This window comes from Gossypium arboreum, chromosome 3 (assembly GCF_025698485.1).
Source record: "Gossypium arboreum isolate Shixiya-1 chromosome 3, ASM2569848v2, whole genome shotgun sequence".
In the NCBI taxonomy this organism is placed as follows: Eukaryota; Viridiplantae; Streptophyta; class Magnoliopsida; order Malvales; family Malvaceae; genus Gossypium; species Gossypium arboreum.
Window position 1 is genome coordinate 118,002,065 of NC_069072.1, and position 13,703 is coordinate 118,015,767.

Sequence of the window (13,703 nt, forward strand, 5' to 3'; positions counted from 1 at the left end):
GTGAGAAAGATAGTGGATCATTGCTCTGGACAAGGCCCTACGGACGTAAACTAAGATGAATTGCACAAAATATTTTGGTATTTATATTTTCTTTTATGGACGTTTTGATTTCGTGGTTGAATTTGTGGCCACAGTTTCTGTTTGCAAAACAAGTACCCCTCATTTCTACTATCTCAATTGCATAAATTAATAATATATTTATATTTAAATATAAATTTTAAAATTATTAAGTTAAATAACATAACTTAAAGATTGTATTTTTTAAAATGAAATTATAAAATAAAATAAAAACTATTAATAACTAGTACCGATTGGTAAACATCAATATAGACATGTATTTGTTGAAAACAAATCAAAACACACTAAAGCCAGGAAGCACATTGGAACAAATCCTAAATTATTTAGTACACATTTAAAACCAAAATAGTACATACTGACCGATAATCAGTATCGACAACCATGAAATATATTCAAATAGTTTATTATATATGTACATTTCATACACTTTAATAAATTTTTATGTGAATTCCATTATTATAGGTTTTTTATAGAAAAATATTTTGAATCTTCAATATTTGCATGGACGATTGTTTATTTTCTACTCATACTTTGCATTAGCCTAATTATTTTTAGATTAAATAGTTAAATTTAAAGATTACAATATGCTTTAATTTTTTATATATTTTTATTTTTAAAATTTAGTTCTTCTATTTTTGAATTTAAAATTTATATCCAATTGTTAATATCATTAAAGCTCTTCGATTAAATTTGTTAGTGTGACATTCTAAAGTTCAAAAAATACTCATTCGATAATCATGTCACAAAAAATAATATTGTAATAGACTTGAATTTAATAAAATTTAACTATGTTAATAATTTTATAAAATATATACACTAATTGAGGGCCAAACTATATAAAAGAATTTTAAAATATAAAGATTAAATTTTACTGAAATTGAAATTTAACTATTTTTATATAATTAAAACTAAAACAGGTGTACTGCCTTCTTTTTATATTGTAATATAGATATGCACAATACAATCCGTACGCTTAATACATTCTTTTATGTTGGAATTCCATTATTATAGGTTTTCTTATAAAAAGAATTACGAATCTTCAACCAACATTTACTTACCTATCATTGACGTAGATGATTTATGTTAATTACTATTTTATCTAAGTTTAAATTAAAATTACAATAACAAAAATAAAATAAAATAAAAAAGAAAAGAAAAGAGTGGCATTTATGTCTTTTATTTTAATAAATAAAAAATTACTTTTAAGCTTTAAATTAAATTTTAAAATAATAAAAACAACTATGGATTGAATCTTAGTTTGATTGGCATCGATATTGTTGTCGATGTAAAAGACGTGGATTTAAGTGTGTTGAACAATATTATCCTTTAATTTAAGGATCGGAGAGGGGCTATGGATAATTTTAGACATTGTATTAAAAAGAGCATTTATGAGTTTAATGTCACTCACTCACTTAACAAATACAAAAATAAATAGAATATAGTTTACCAAAAAGACAAAATGAAAAAAATATTATTGATGAAAAATATCAACAATGGAAGAGATAAAGAGGAGAAAATGGTGGTGTAAAGGACCCTAGCAGCAAGTGCCTTAATGTTGGGTAAATTCCTGTTACTAGCGGATAGTCCCCCAGAAAGGTAACTCATTCAAAAGATTGAGCAACTAGTGATGATCTAGAGGATGAGAGGAGAGGAACCATTCGCAAACATCTTTAGGGAGCTCTCTCAAAATATCACATATCCAAATCAAGTGAGGTATGACAAATATAATAATAGCATCAAAATTAAAATAGTTGTAGAATTATCCATATTTTACATATAATTCTTTAGTGAATGGGTAGCAGCGGTGAATTCAAATGACAAGGACCCGTCCTCCTTAAAATGAAATATTTTTTATTTAGATCCCTTTATAGTTTATAAAATTTTAAATTAGTAATGGTAAAATTATACTTTGGCCCTCTCAAAAATAATAAAATTTTAATTTAATTTTTAAAATTATAAATATATAAACTATTAAAATAATAAAATTACATTTTTATTATCGTACAAATATACAGTTTAATTCTTGTCCTGTCCTAATGGGTAAATTCTAATACTTATAAACCAAAGATTTTAACATTATTAAAAATAACAAAAGGAAACGGAAGACATGTGCATAGGTACATACACTTACAACATGAAATTGCTGGAACTCAAAATCAACTTTCAAAGGGCAGTTTGTGCAAAGGAATTGTATTCGAGTAGTATTATATCATCTTTGAAATTTTTAACATGGAATCTTCATTATTCTATACATCCTATACCAAATGTTCAATGATTTGATATCAGGGAGGTCCCATTTTGCCATTTCCAACATTATGGTGCACATCTCTTTCTTTCTCTTCCTCCAAATTTTTGAGTGAAAGTGGTAGCTATATGTCGTTTCCCCTATTTGCAGTGCAACTAATAACGGTCCAGAATCATCTTGAATATATCTTTGAATAAACTCGAAAAATTGATTGCTGGTAATGATTTAAATCTCAGACTTATTTAATGTTATTTTTTAAAAGATGATTACATAAATTAATTGAATTAAACTTCGAGTTTATAATAAATTTTCTTTATTTAAAATAATCATGAATTTCTATATTGTGAGAGTTTATTTCATTGTTTTTCTGACCATACCAAGTTGTCTGGTGCTGTTGCCTGCTTGTAGGAATCAAGTTATAAGGTGATGTAGTGCAAGAATATTTGGGGTTTTGGGCAAGTTTAACAAAGAGTCTATATCTTGCTAGAGAAGTAAGGCATGTAAAAGTGGGGAACAATTGGGTGGTCTGCAATTAGGTATACATACAAACACATAGTTGATGATGGGTCTTTATATAATTCTATTATATATATATGAAACGTTGTCTCCTATGATTTACCTCACTAAAATCAACATCCTTGCCTATAACTGATAATAATTTTGAACCCCTATCTTTAATTAATTACCACCCATTTGGTGTTAACACAGAAAAAGAAAGTAATTATATTTACTTTCAAGTGACAATAATCTTCCACTAATTGTTGATTTACAAATATTAAAAGTAGATGTATGAACTATGAAGTAAATGAACTAGGTTTATGTATTGTTGAGAGAGAATCAATTTTCTTATTGAGAGAAGTTTTTGAAATATTTTTCTTTGATACGTTAATTCAGACTTCAAATGATAGAAATATTATTTTTGAGATGTCTATGTTCGGTTTTAGCCTTAAGTTTTTATCTTCGTACTTCAAGGAGAGTCCAAAGGGGTTTACGGAGTTTATCCTGGAGCACCTAAATCCACTAAGGCCCTCTAAAAGCATGGGTTCGAACCCCACCAAGGCGAAAATGATAAAACATTTCTTTGGTGAACTTAAGCACTCGAGCCTAAACTCTATGGACCCCTTTGGCCTCTCCTCAAAGTAGGGAGACAAAAACCTCGAACTAAAACCAAGCATAGACACCTAAAAAGCAATACCTCTTCCATCCAAGATCTAAATCGATAACCCACAAAATAAAACTTCAAAAACTTCTCTTAATAAAAAAGTTTATTCTCCCTCAACATTTACAAACAAAAATTGTGTATTTTTTATCAAATTTTTTAAATATCAAAGTGTCTAAAGGTGTGAATTTTGAGTGAAAATCAGAAGAAAAGTCCATAAAGGAAAAAAAAAGTTAAAAAAGAGAGGTCCAATTATTTTCTCTTTTATATGCGCTTGTGTACATCACCACTTTCCATATGATTCCACATATGCAATACATACTATGCACTTTATACATTGAATTCTTGGTTCTTGGATGGACATGGTGAGTGAAAAAGGAGAGTATTATTAAAAAAAGGTCAATTGACAATGAGAGATGGGAATTTTTAACTATTTGCATATTTATTTCTTTCTATTAATAATTCATTTGTAGAAACTATCAAAAACTTAGTTGAATTAATTTAAACAATACATTGAAATAAATTATGGTCTCTTTTGTACCAAAAAAGAATCCCTCCCACAGCCTCACCCTCTATAAGTCCCTTCATCCATTGCTCTCTAAGGAAACCTTTAAGCATCAAGAATCAGTGTTTAGTTTTAGCTTTAACCGCGATGGGGCTTGATGATATTTGTAACACTGCCCTAGGTCTCGGCCTAGGCTGCCTTGTCAAGCAAGAAAACATTTCGCAGTTGGATCATCATCAACAAAAGAAGCAGCAGTTGTTCCTCAAACATGACCACTTTTCACCATCTCTTCTTTCTCTAGCTCCATCGTATGACACATGCGCTATTATTGATGCCTACCAACAACAAGCCTCATCTCTCAGTGCAGCATCTTCGTTTTCAAACTCGAGTGTTAAGAGAGAGAGAGATTTAGGTGGTGAAGAGGTAGAATTGGAGAGAATTTGTTCAAGGGTGAGTGATGAAGACGACGAAGGTAGCCCCAGAAAGAAACTTAGGCTCACCAGACAACAATCTTCCATTTTAGAAGACAAATTCAAACAACACAGCACTCTCAGTCCTGTACTCCCCATCTTCCTTATTTGATCTTTATTCTATTTAATGTTTTATATCTATAACTTTTGTTCCCTTATGTGTTAACAGAAACAGAAGCAAGCTTTAGCTGTGGAGCTGAATCTAAGGCCACGCCAAGTGGAAGTATGGTTCCAAAATAGGAGAGCCAGGTTTTTTTACTGACCATATAGCTTGGAAAGTTTTAGTATTTGATATTTCCAAGAATGGGTTTTTTATTTTACCTTTACTTTCATGCAGGACAAAGCTTAAACAGACTGAAGTGAACTGTGAGTTACTGAAGAAATGTTATGAAACACTAACGGAGGAGAACAAGAGGTTGCAGAAGGAAGTGGAAGAGCTTAAATCATTGAAAGTAACAGCTCCATGCTATATGCAGGTGGGAGCAGCTACCCTCACCATGTGCCCTTCCTGTGAGAGGGTTGACAATGTGGGTGAAAATCCTTCCACCACCCTTTTTACCTTGGGACAGAAATCTCATTTCATCACTCCCTTCACTCACCCATCTGCAGCTTGTTAGGCCTACTTATTGTGACCATCACATATATGAACTGAATGTAGAGATTAAATGTTACTAGATATATATCTATATGTTTGTTGTATAAATTAAATATTAATTTGTACATTGCAAAAACTGAGATGAGTATCGTTGTTCCTCTCTTTCGAAATCAAACTCCTATGTTTTTTTATAATAATATTATCTCCAAAAAATTGAATTTAATTTTTTTTATTAAATATAATATGGAACTTTTATATATTACATTGATTGATTTGTGTTCATGTAGTGAAGCTAGGGTGCATTGTAAGAGGCATAGATGAATGGAATATTATTTTAAATGTGTGTGTGTTTTTTTTACTTTTACAATTTATTCACATATTTTTAGTAAGTGTAAATCACTACCAATTTACTTACCACAAATAATGTTAGATTTTGTGATTCAAATCCATGGTACCGACTTTTGAAATAAACACACAATGATACTAGCATTTAAAAAATGTTAAAATATGTCTATAGTTTTTACTCTTTAAAATTAAGAATTTAGTTTATATACTTATATTTCTAAGAATTTAGTTTCTTTATTTTTAAAATTTCAAAATTCAGTTTTAACTATTAATATTTTTTTGGTTAAATTCAATTTATTTACAATTTTTTTTAATTACATAGCGACCAAACAAATAATTACTTTAAAAATATTAGATAGGAATAGTCTAAAAAAGAAAATTCATCTCCCAGGAATTCCTTTATCCATGTATTGTTGGAAAGGGAACTGAAATGAAATCGCCCTAATTATGTTGCTCAAGGAAAGTAAAACATAAAAAGGAAAGCAAGTACGACGACCACTTTTGCTTCTAAATGACGAACAAAATATTTAAGAAAAGGCAGACATTATAGAAAGGAACATTTAAAATAAATAAAATTAAGATATGATTAGTGAGTCTCTAATTATGGGTTTGAATAATGTATTAATAATTAAACTTTAAACTGGTCTGTGTCCAAATAATCATTTTTGAATTTCGTTTTTTATTTATTTGTAGAATAATGATTGATTTTGATATTTTTGAATTAATGCTTAGAATGATTTAATAACATTGCATTCAATCATATATAATATAACATTAATAATTTATCATTGTAAATAAATTATCATGAAGTTCGACTTTACAAATAAATACCTCCTCATAAGTGTGTGAAAAAAGGCCAAGCGGCAATGTGAATTGGTCATCTAATTATGTTTGTATTCTTGTTTTCATCATTTAATTCTGAAAATTTTCAATTTAAATATTTAACTTTGTATTCATTTCTGTTTTGGTCACCCACCATTATATTGGTAACGGAGATAATAGCATTACCTTTTTTAATTGAAATAATAACACATTTATTCATCAATACTTACATATTCTATCATTTTTATCCTAATTCTAAATAATTCAATAAATCTAACACTTCACATTTACAAATTCTATCAACTTGATATTCAAACTTCCTAAACAAAACATTAAGCTTTTAAAATAAAGACATTTTATGTCTATAAATTTATAAAACCCCAAAAAGAAAAGATGAGAAAACTTTTCCAGTTATACTAAATATGCTAATAAAAAATTCTTTTGATTCAAGGATTATCATCACATATATGGACAGTGAAAGTTTTTTTAAGTAATTAAGGCTTAAAAAATCGCATGTTTAATACAAAGTTTAGTGTCTAAATTAAAAATTTTAAAATTAGATGACCACCATTAATTAGTTTAAGTGCTAAATTGAATTTCCATATTTATATTTACCTTAAGTAGTCCAATGTTTTATTAGAATAAGCTTTTTTATATATTTTAATTAATATTAAAAATTTAAATTCAATTTCAATCTAAAAACATTACCATTTTCAGACGTAAATATGAAAATATGGCACTTCATTTATATATATAATATTTATAAAAAATATCACATTATTATCCGACATTAATTGCACTCAATTCAAATATATAGAACATGAAAATGGTAGTTGTTATAAGATATCACAATATGTTGGTAAAAGAATTATAGAGGCTTAATAATAAAAATTATATTGCATTTTATCTCTTCTATTAAAAAAATTAGCTCGTACTTAAATCAAAAGATAAATTAGTTCTTTTAAAAAGCATTAAATTTTACTGTTAAAACCGATTTATGTACGTCAATATGAGGTACATATGATACGTCACATGTCATTGTCAAGTTATTTTATCAATCACGTTAATTTTTAACAATACAAATAAATTATTTTTTAATAGAAAACACCAATTTATTCTTTGATTTAATATACATAGACTAATTTATCCAACTTTTAATTTGAAAAAATAAAATGCAATCTAACTGAGTTCTTCATAATAATGTAGAAGTTTGCTCTATGACTCCAATATGTAAGTATGAAGGGTTGATTGCAAACTAAGATGGGCCCGGACTATAAGGGCCGCCACCCATGTAATGACCATCCATATAAAGAACTGCATTTGGTGAATGCAAGCCATCCATCACCATGAATTGCGAGTCTTCAGAAGGTTTCCAGTGGCGTTTCCTTTGATTTATAAACCAATTATTTATCTGTTTTTGGTCCAACCCAGTTGATTCAGCCAATGCCACCTTCTCTGTCTCCTGTACCATTTACTATTCATTTTAGCAATCAATGGATAAAAAAAAAATTCAATTCAGTATTAACATATACATACAGAAGGGTATGGCCATTTGTAATGCAACTCCCACCAAGTAAGCAATTTTTGCCTAGATTCTTTGGGTAGTTTCCCTTTCTTCTTTTTCTTGGAAAGTTCTTGCTTTAGACTACTTAAATAGCCTCTATATTTCCACAGGAGTTGGTTCTTCAGTTCTCGATCTTCGGCTCGAGGGCTGGTTTTGGTTCCTCCATTACTATGGTTATTGTTTTCTTCTTCCTTAGATGAACCAACACCGTCACACTTCTCATCTGTTATGTTCAACATCATCAATATGTATTCACAGAATCAGTCATTCTACGTGAGTCTCAGATGCGAGTGTCTCTAACACTTGTTAATCATATTTTATTATGAGTTGAACATGAATAATTAAAAAAAGATAACAAGTCCAAGTGACTAATTCAAACAAAAGTCCTAGCAAAGATAGCTAGTAGAGAGATGGCACATGTAAAGCCACAAATAGCTAAAGTCGTAAAGACTGTAGGCCGTAGTGGAAATAAGGTGAAGGAAAATTGAATGCATTTGCCTATACAATTCAGTGAAAGTTTGACCGATCAAGATTATAACTTTATAAGCTGACCAAACTGTGTCCAGGACAACCACAACAGTGAAGCTAATAAAAGAACCATCTCCAATTCCATATCACCAAAATTTTCAAAGTATTCGTGTTTAATGCATTCTTTAACAATAATATAACGATAAAATCATCTATGTGAACATACAAGATCTAACGTATTCGACATCCATGGTCCAAGGATATAAAAGACAATCATCTTTGCCATAGCAATAGCTGTTAGTATGAGGTAGCACTATCTCTCCAGGTACGTATTTATGAACAATAACTTACAAAAAGAGAATCAGATTCATTCCAAAAAGAAAAACAAATTAGAATGGCTTTGTTTGGTCAGAGATCGTTTAGAATATAAAACAAAAAGGTAACCCATAAAAGAAGCCAACGTGGGAATTTTTTATTTTATTTTTTCATCATTATTGTTTACATTACACCAACTATAGCATAAACCCAATTGTGTTTTTGTCTTTGTTCTTCTTTTCAAATATTAGTTTGATTTGCAATTTGCAATCAAATTTATTACTATAGACTCGTGATTAGCTAGGGTTTCTCTTCACTGTTGGGTCTTCAAATGAAGAAAAGAAAAAAAAGTATACCAGAATTGAAGATCTGCACTAGGCCATTGCTGACCCTGTTAAGTTGAGCTTCGGTCCTCCTAGTGAAATCCAAAGCTTCTTGCATTGGCCTCATCAGTTCATCTCGATATTTGACCAACATGCCATAATAAGCTTCCTGTATTAAATAAATGCATCCACAATGTTAGCCAAAGACAACAAAGTTTATGACAGAACAAATGTTAAAATATTACCATAAACTGATCAAGTTCCGGGTCTTTAATGGTGCCTCTTGTCGATGACACTGCAGATCGCCGCCTTGCCTCAAACTCTTGTCGAGCCGCTGCTAGCCGGGCTGCTACTTCAGGTGGAGCTCCTACCTGTATGACTTTGACAAACATATATTATATATAAATACAACATTGGATATACTTTTATGGGCAATTTACCTTTTGGCAATCCATGTAAGCTTCAAAGAGATTAGAGCAGTGAGGATGAGCAATGATCTTGGCTTTCATATCTTCCGCTTCTTGTTGGTCTCTCAATAAGTGGAGCTTTGGTAGATTTTGTGAGGTGTTGGTTTCAGTTGCTACATCTGGAGATGCATAAACGAAATTTCCCTTCGGGATACTGTTCCCGTTTACTCGATTATATTCTTCCATTTTTAATTCTTCTTTTTCAACAAAAATTTTCTCGGAAACCAAACATGGAAAACGTAAAACCCTAAAGGAATGGAAACTCTAACGACCTACTCATTTACTGCAGGAAAAAAAAATTCCCATTTTCATGAGATGGAGTAAATTAACTTGAACTTTGGGTTAAATGGGAAAATATTCAAAATCTTTGAAGTTTTATGTCAAGGAGGACTTGAAGTAAAATTGCACCAAGACTTGTACATGTTAAGAGAATGTTTGAAAAAAAACGATACCAAAAAACCAAAATCCGAAAAAGAAACAAGACTTACACTGAGAGTAAGGTAGAGGTTATCTGGAAAAGAAGTTGAAGATGAAAGGAAAGGAAAAAAAGGGTAAGCTTAAACCAGAACCTGCAAGCAACTGCGTGTTGGGTCGTTGACAAGACGTTCATTGTTGAAAGAAAAGAAAATGGAAATTATTAAAGGCAAATGAAGACCAAAAGATAAGGTTATTGAATCTCTTTGTTTTATTTTATTTTATTTTATTTTATTTATTACTCTCTCTTTTATTCTTTCTCTCTGATCTCCTTTATTGTATTTATCAATGCACTTCCATCTCACGGACGTACCAAAATTTTCACTTTTTATTTTTATACTTTTGTTAGGTCGGAGAAGATAATTATTCGATAAAGAAATAGTTTAATTTTATAAGTGAAGTTAAAAATTTATAAGTATTATTACATCTACAAATTTTCATATAAGAATCTACAACAAAATGATTTAACTAAGTTGCACAATGAAAATTGTACTCATATGAATTTTTACTTCTCGACAAATCTAATTTGTTCCGATATTCTAAGTGCTTATTCTATCTTGGGGAATGAAATATTTATTCTTAACTTTTTGGGTTCAAGAATTTTTATAGAACTGAAGTGATACAATAAAGTTTTTTTCTATTCTTTTGTTAACAATTAATGTATCGGATTCCATTCATCCCACAATTAGGAATTAATGATTGGTTCTATCTATAAAGATTTTGGATTTGCTCATAATGATCAACTTATATTTGGTCTTGTTCCTACTTTTCTAGTCATTCTAAATACAAATTTTAAATATCAGATCTTTCGTTATTTAAATCGTGCAGATGATATTATGACTTATTACTCAATCTGCAACACCTTTTACCCGACCCAAATCACCAAATTTGGATATGAGATGTTACAACACATAAACTCTTATAGAAATCTTTACAACCGACGTACAACTATTTTAAAAGCACACTTTTTATTTCTTTTATTAATGTTCTTTAATATAAAAGAGGACGTTTAATAATTACATTAAAGTTTTAAACAGCGTGCAACATTAGAACATAAAACTTTGTTAATAGTAGACTCTTCTTGGTGTAGCGTACTATACGTCATACTCCTATGATGCCCTCTATATGCATAATATTGCAACTCACACTGCTACCATTTTACAATCCTGGCTTGGCCCCTCTTGGTGTACCCATTTTTATAGTAGAACCTAAAACGTAATCAAACATTTGTAAGTTCAAAAGAACTTAGTGAGTCTTAACCTAGATTATCGTAAAGCATTTATGATTGAATTCCTCATCTTGAAGTCTTTGGTTTCATCTTTGCCTTTGGTGAATACTTTCCTAATATTATATATACATATACATCAACTTCCATACTTGACCAATCCATTCACAAGTCACTCTTTAAGCTGATTCTATACTTCACCAGTCGATACATATCTCATTTCCCTCTTAGAAAGACAAATGTACTTCCCAGAATGATATTGTAATATCCCATTTTTCAGTGATGTCAGAAACAGTGGTTTGGGGACCACAATTCCGACTAATGAGTTTATAATTTATAGGTATTTAATATTTTTAAGGTTATGTGATTGTTGTATTAAGATTTGGTCAGCTGATTTTATTATTTACTTAGTTAATTTTAAAAAAGGGACTAATTTGTAAAAGTCATAAAATTTAGTCATAATTAAATTGTAATGATTTGATAGCTTAATTAGCAAATGAGAGAGGACTTATGAAGTACCATATTGGATACAGATGGACGGTTAAAGACCTTTAAATTGTTAAATTGTATGCTTATTAACAAGGGTAAAATTGTAATTAAGAATAAATAATTAAAGAATAATAAAAATAAACATTTTTATCATCTTCTCCTAAGGTCTCCACTGAAAATTAAGAATTAAATCTCCATATTTGGAGCTTTAGATTTAGCCATCACAAATCCCTTGCATGTAAACTCGTTTTAAACTCATTTCTTGTAATTTTTTATGTTTTTGAGATCGTTGCAACTAGGTCTAGCTAACCTGTAGCTTCACTTTTAAAACTGTTAGGGATTTCGGATTGTGCCATTGATGATTCTTAGTTATTCTTGACATTACTTTGTAAATTTGTAGTCTAGTTGCTGTTTAAGATCCTTTTGTAAAAGGATTTTTGTTAGTTTTCAGTTAAAGGATTAAAGTGTTAAAATATTAAAATTTAAATAGAAATTTTATGCATTGTGAATAATTAGGGACTTTATTGGTTTAGGAAAAATTTTGGTTGGCATGGGAAGTTGTAAAATTTTGATAAATTTGAAATTTCAGATTTAGGGACTAATTTGTGAAAAATGTAAAACATTAGGGGAAATGTGTAAATAATAAAAACTTAAGGTTCTGAAAATACTCTAAAATGACATATTTTTATGTATTAATTATATGTTTATTTTGAGTATGATCCTACTGATTTGAGCTATTTATGGTTTTTTATCTTATAGGGACTAAATTGAAGGCAAAATGGAATTTGCGAGCTAAAAGCGTGAAGTTGAAGTTAAATTGGGCCAACATGCGAAGTAGGAGAGAAGTGGTGCCAAAAATGAAGTGTGGAAGATTTTAGGAGCAAAAATGCAAAAGAAGATATTTTATAGTACAAGACTCTATTTAATTTTTAATTATATTAGGATAATTATTAAGGATTATTATTTAGATTTAATTTTAGCTTTTATCTTTAATTATCTTTAATTATTTTTATTTATCTTTTAGAATTTAATTCGGAATAAACTAGGTTTTCTATTACTATAAATAGGGGATGGAGTGACACAAATTTCACTCATCTTTTCTGTAAACACTCTCTCTCCCAAAAAGTTTAGCTTTTTGTTCTTTCCATATTTTTTCCAATAAAAGTTCTATTTCCATTACACTTATTTCCTTTTCCCCAAAAATCATAAGCCACTAAGCTTATCTAGCTAAAAGTTTTCAAAAATCCCCAAAAGGATTCATGAGGTTTAGAATCCGCGCTTAGCTTTCTCAAATGAGTATTCATCATTTCTCCACATTACGGGGCTGACGCTTCCGTCCATGTCCCTTAAAAAATGATCTTTTCAACGTGAGCAAGGAACGACCGCTTTGTATATTTTAAGAAGGTTGCACAGTCAGTTCGTTAGCTTACTGCGTCAGAGGTTGGCGAGCCCAAGAGACAAAGTGGTGTGGTATTCGCCATTGAGAAGTGATGATCTAGCATAAGATGATCCCACAAAAGCGATTGTTGGCTAGAGTCAGGTTCCACTAAATCCTAAGTCTAAAATCTTGGAGCTGGTGGTCGTAGGCGTCATCTTCCACTATAACTGGCTTATTCTATTTGATAAGGATCACCTAAAAGTCGAGGATTGAACCCAAGGTGGATCGAGGCAACCGAAGGCTGGAATCTCTCCATAAGAACACATTTCCCTCAACTCTATTTATTTCTATTATGTTAATTTTAATTTTTGAAATTTCAATCAAAACTTTTAATTCTGTTTTCATTTTATTTTTTTTAGATCAAAACTTTTAATTATATTTTTTTCCCAAGTACGCAGGTTTTCTTGGGCACGATTCTGACTAAGATTTCGAGGAACAAGCAATTGTACAAATTCAGTCCTTGAGGATTTAACCCTAATTCCCTTATACTATTATTTTTATTATTTTCAATATTTTATAGGGATAGGATATTTTTGGTGCTCTCAACGATCGCATCAAATTTTGGTACCATTGCCGGGGATCGGTAATGTACTAATCTTGTTCTTTTTTTTTTTACCAGATCTGCTCCAGGTACTTTTGCGTTTGATTCAGAAATAGAGAAGACCGCAAGAGCTAATGGCAAGAAGACAAAGTTACGAAAAAAGTAGTCAGGAGTGGTTGG

General features: G+C 30.1%; 2 protein-coding genes across 2 annotated transcripts; one reads left to right on the forward strand and one right to left on the reverse strand.

Annotated features, from left to right (window-relative positions):
• The first annotated feature begins 3,964 nt into the window (after positions 1 to 3,964).
• LOC108475769 (homeobox-leucine zipper protein HAT22-like) lies at positions 3,965 to 5,249 on the forward strand. Its single transcript, XM_017777757.2, has 3 exons — positions 3,965 to 4,545; positions 4,627 to 4,706; positions 4,795 to 5,249. The coding sequence occupies exons 1-3, from the start codon at positions 4,135 to 4,137 to the stop codon at positions 5,072 to 5,074; spliced, it is 771 nt and encodes a 256-aa protein (XP_017633246.1). The 5' UTR covers positions 3,965 to 4,134; the 3' UTR covers positions 5,075 to 5,249.
• A 2,037-nt stretch (positions 5,250 to 7,286) lies between these two features.
• LOC108475613 (homeotic protein knotted-1-like) lies at positions 7,287 to 10,082 on the reverse strand. Its single transcript, XM_017777595.2, has 5 exons — positions 9,330 to 10,082; positions 9,135 to 9,260; positions 8,923 to 9,058; positions 7,756 to 8,006; positions 7,287 to 7,681 (listed from the first exon to the last, which is right to left on the reverse strand). The coding sequence occupies exons 1-5, from the start codon at positions 9,540 to 9,542 to the stop codon at positions 7,475 to 7,477; spliced, it is 933 nt and encodes a 310-aa protein (XP_017633084.1). The 5' UTR covers positions 9,543 to 10,082; the 3' UTR covers positions 7,287 to 7,474.
• Between the last annotated feature and the right edge of the window lie 3,621 nt (positions 10,083 to 13,703).

Coding starts and splice junctions, on each gene's coding strand:
- LOC108475769 (XM_017777757.2), top strand. CDS start 4,135: ATGGGGCTTGATGATATTTGTAACACTGCCCTAGGTCTCGGCCTAGGC. Junction 4,546..4,626: donor AACACAGCACTCTCAGTCCT/GTACTCCCCATC, acceptor ATGTGTTAACAG/AAACAGAAGCAAGCTTTAGC. Junction 4,707..4,794: donor TTCCAAAATAGGAGAGCCAG/GTTTTTTTACTG, acceptor ACTTTCATGCAG/GACAAAGCTTAAACAGACTG.
- LOC108475613 (XM_017777595.2), bottom strand. CDS start 9,542: ATGGAAGAATATAATCGAGTAAACGGGAACAGTATCCCGAAGGGAAAT. Junction 9,059..9,134: donor CGGAACTTGATCAGTTTATG/GTAATATTTTAA, acceptor TATTTAATACAG/GAAGCTTATTATGGCATGTT. Junction 7,682..7,755: donor ACAAATGGCCATACCCTTCT/GTATGTATATGT, acceptor TAAATGGTACAG/GAGACAGAGAAGGTGGCATT.